At 40.2% G+C, this 1,925-nt stretch overlaps 1 protein-coding gene across 3 annotated transcripts in view; it reads right to left on the bottom strand.

Moving 5' to 3' along the window:
- SEC14L1 (SEC14 like lipid binding 1) overlaps window positions 1–1,925 on the bottom strand; it is a 101,781-nt gene that overhangs the window by 51,255 nt on the left and 48,601 nt on the right. For all 3 annotated transcript variants that reach the window (XM_019502838.1, XM_019502848.1, XM_019502855.1), the window contains exons 3-4: window positions 563–712; window positions 347–478 (exon numbers count right to left, since the gene is read on the bottom strand). In XM_019502838.1, coding sequence (XP_019358383.1) covers window positions 347–478; window positions 563–712 — 282 coding nt within the window. The remainder of the gene's footprint in view (window positions 1–346; window positions 479–562; window positions 713–1,925) is intronic.

Genomic DNA, 1,925 nt, shown 5'->3' on the forward strand with positions numbered 1-1,925 from the left:
GTAAACTCTTCCCTCTGCAAACTCCTTCAGACATTCCTGGGTGAGTGCTTTTATTCTATGCCTCGACCTGGGAGACGAGCAGCAGTCTAAAACTCTTCAGTTTCGAGAGAAGCATGCACGGATTCTCCACGGTATGCTCCTAATCTCTGAGGGCCAACAAAAAAAATCTCCTAATTATGAGAGTGTTATTGAACAGATCCTAGTTACAGGCATGCTATTGTCCTTGTGTTTTAGTTTGTTTCCTCAAATCTGGGGATCATTTTTTTTTGTGACCAATACAACTTCCAATTCTCAGTTTTGAATGCTAAATACCAACTTGGCTCCACACATGGGAGCTGTTACTCACCGTGTAACAGCAGTGCTCATTAATGATGACCCTGTTAGAGAAAGTTTCATTGTAGGCTTCTATGTGCAAAGTTCGGTCTCGCCTGTTCAAGGAATTCTTCTGGACAAAGTAAACATAATCTACTCCTGCAATCTAAGAGAGATTACCAGAGACTGGTCAGGAACACCATTACTGTGGGTTGATTTCATAGCTAAAACCATTTCAACATCCGATTACCTTTTTCAGCAATCGTGGTGCATCTATATCCAGTTTACAACGTCTTTCAATGACATGTACAGCTCCATCCTCACTCTTGAATTCATTTACAGTGTCACTAGCTACAAACATCGGGATGAGGGGACAGGTAGGGAACCTTTTTTCATACGCCTGCAAGATAGAAAGGGAAAGAAAGAACAATAGCTTAAAAAAAGAAAAATAGGTTCTCTAGTGGGCTTCTCACTGCTGTGTTTATAGGTGCCACCAACCCATTGCATTAGTCACATCCATTGTATGGGAACAGCAGGACCTTGTCACCCCATTTTTTTGCATTTAACCATCACTTACAAAGACAGTCTTGGCAGCAAGTTTCATTGCAAACCACGTCCTTTTCTTTTGTGTCCCTGTTGCAAGATATTTAGCAGAATTTGCAGATTTATTGGAACCTGACAGGACCACACTATGAGCACTTCTGCTATGGCCTTAAACTTACAGTCTTCTGGGCTGTCAACCATGTGCCTTAACACCTGTGCCACCCCAGCCCCTGCAAACCATGCAATGGGGTGTTCCATGTAAACTCCTGCTTGGGATGTGGAATAAATCAGTGTCTTAAGTCAAAATATAAAACTGTGCTGAAGAACTTTTCTTCCCCCAGAAGGTAGTAGGCCACAATCGGCAGTCACCATACATTTAATAACAAGGAACACAAGGCCTTAAAAACACCAGCTCCAAACCAATGATGGGCCAAATTAAAAATACCCACTGCATAATTATTGGGGTTTCATTGAAGTGGCATGACAGTTTCCACATATTTTCCAAATACCTAATGCATAGGTTTGGGACCTCTCTCTTTCACTAACGGCTTTTCCCAGGTACACAGATGACTGCTAATTATTTCAGCATACCACTTCTTAGCCTGACTGTGTGCATCTTTAAATGAGCACAGCCACCACTGAAAAATTACTGTAAGTCACTTAAACCTTTTTAAAAAAATTGACCTATATTACCTTCCATATCAGCCTGTTACTATTTGGACACCAACACCCCCCAATTTAACTCAAACTTATAGTGATATACTTCTGCTGATCTTTGGATATTTAAATAGCTTCTTGTTTTACAAAATAGACAGTACTACCTGCAGGTAGGGCAGCAGCCCTTAAAAATTTGGGCAGGAAAATTCATTGTCTGTGTGTTATGGAAAATATTTGGAACAGAAGAGAGGGTTCAGGGAAGACAAGCAGCAGTATTAATGAACACTGGATTTGGTTAGTTATCCTGGTTCTCATTCCCAATACAGTTTCTGGTTTGTTTTCTTCTTTTTTTAAATGCGAGTTCCTACAGTAAAACTCCTTTTTTTTTTTTTTTTTTTTTTGGGGAAAAATTT

This window comes from Gavialis gangeticus, unplaced genomic scaffold (genome assembly GCF_001723915.1).
Source record: "Gavialis gangeticus isolate Ggan-Ray unplaced genomic scaffold, GavGan_comp1, whole genome shotgun sequence".
Lineage (NCBI taxonomy): Eukaryota > Metazoa > Chordata > Crocodylia > Gavialidae > Gavialis > Gavialis gangeticus.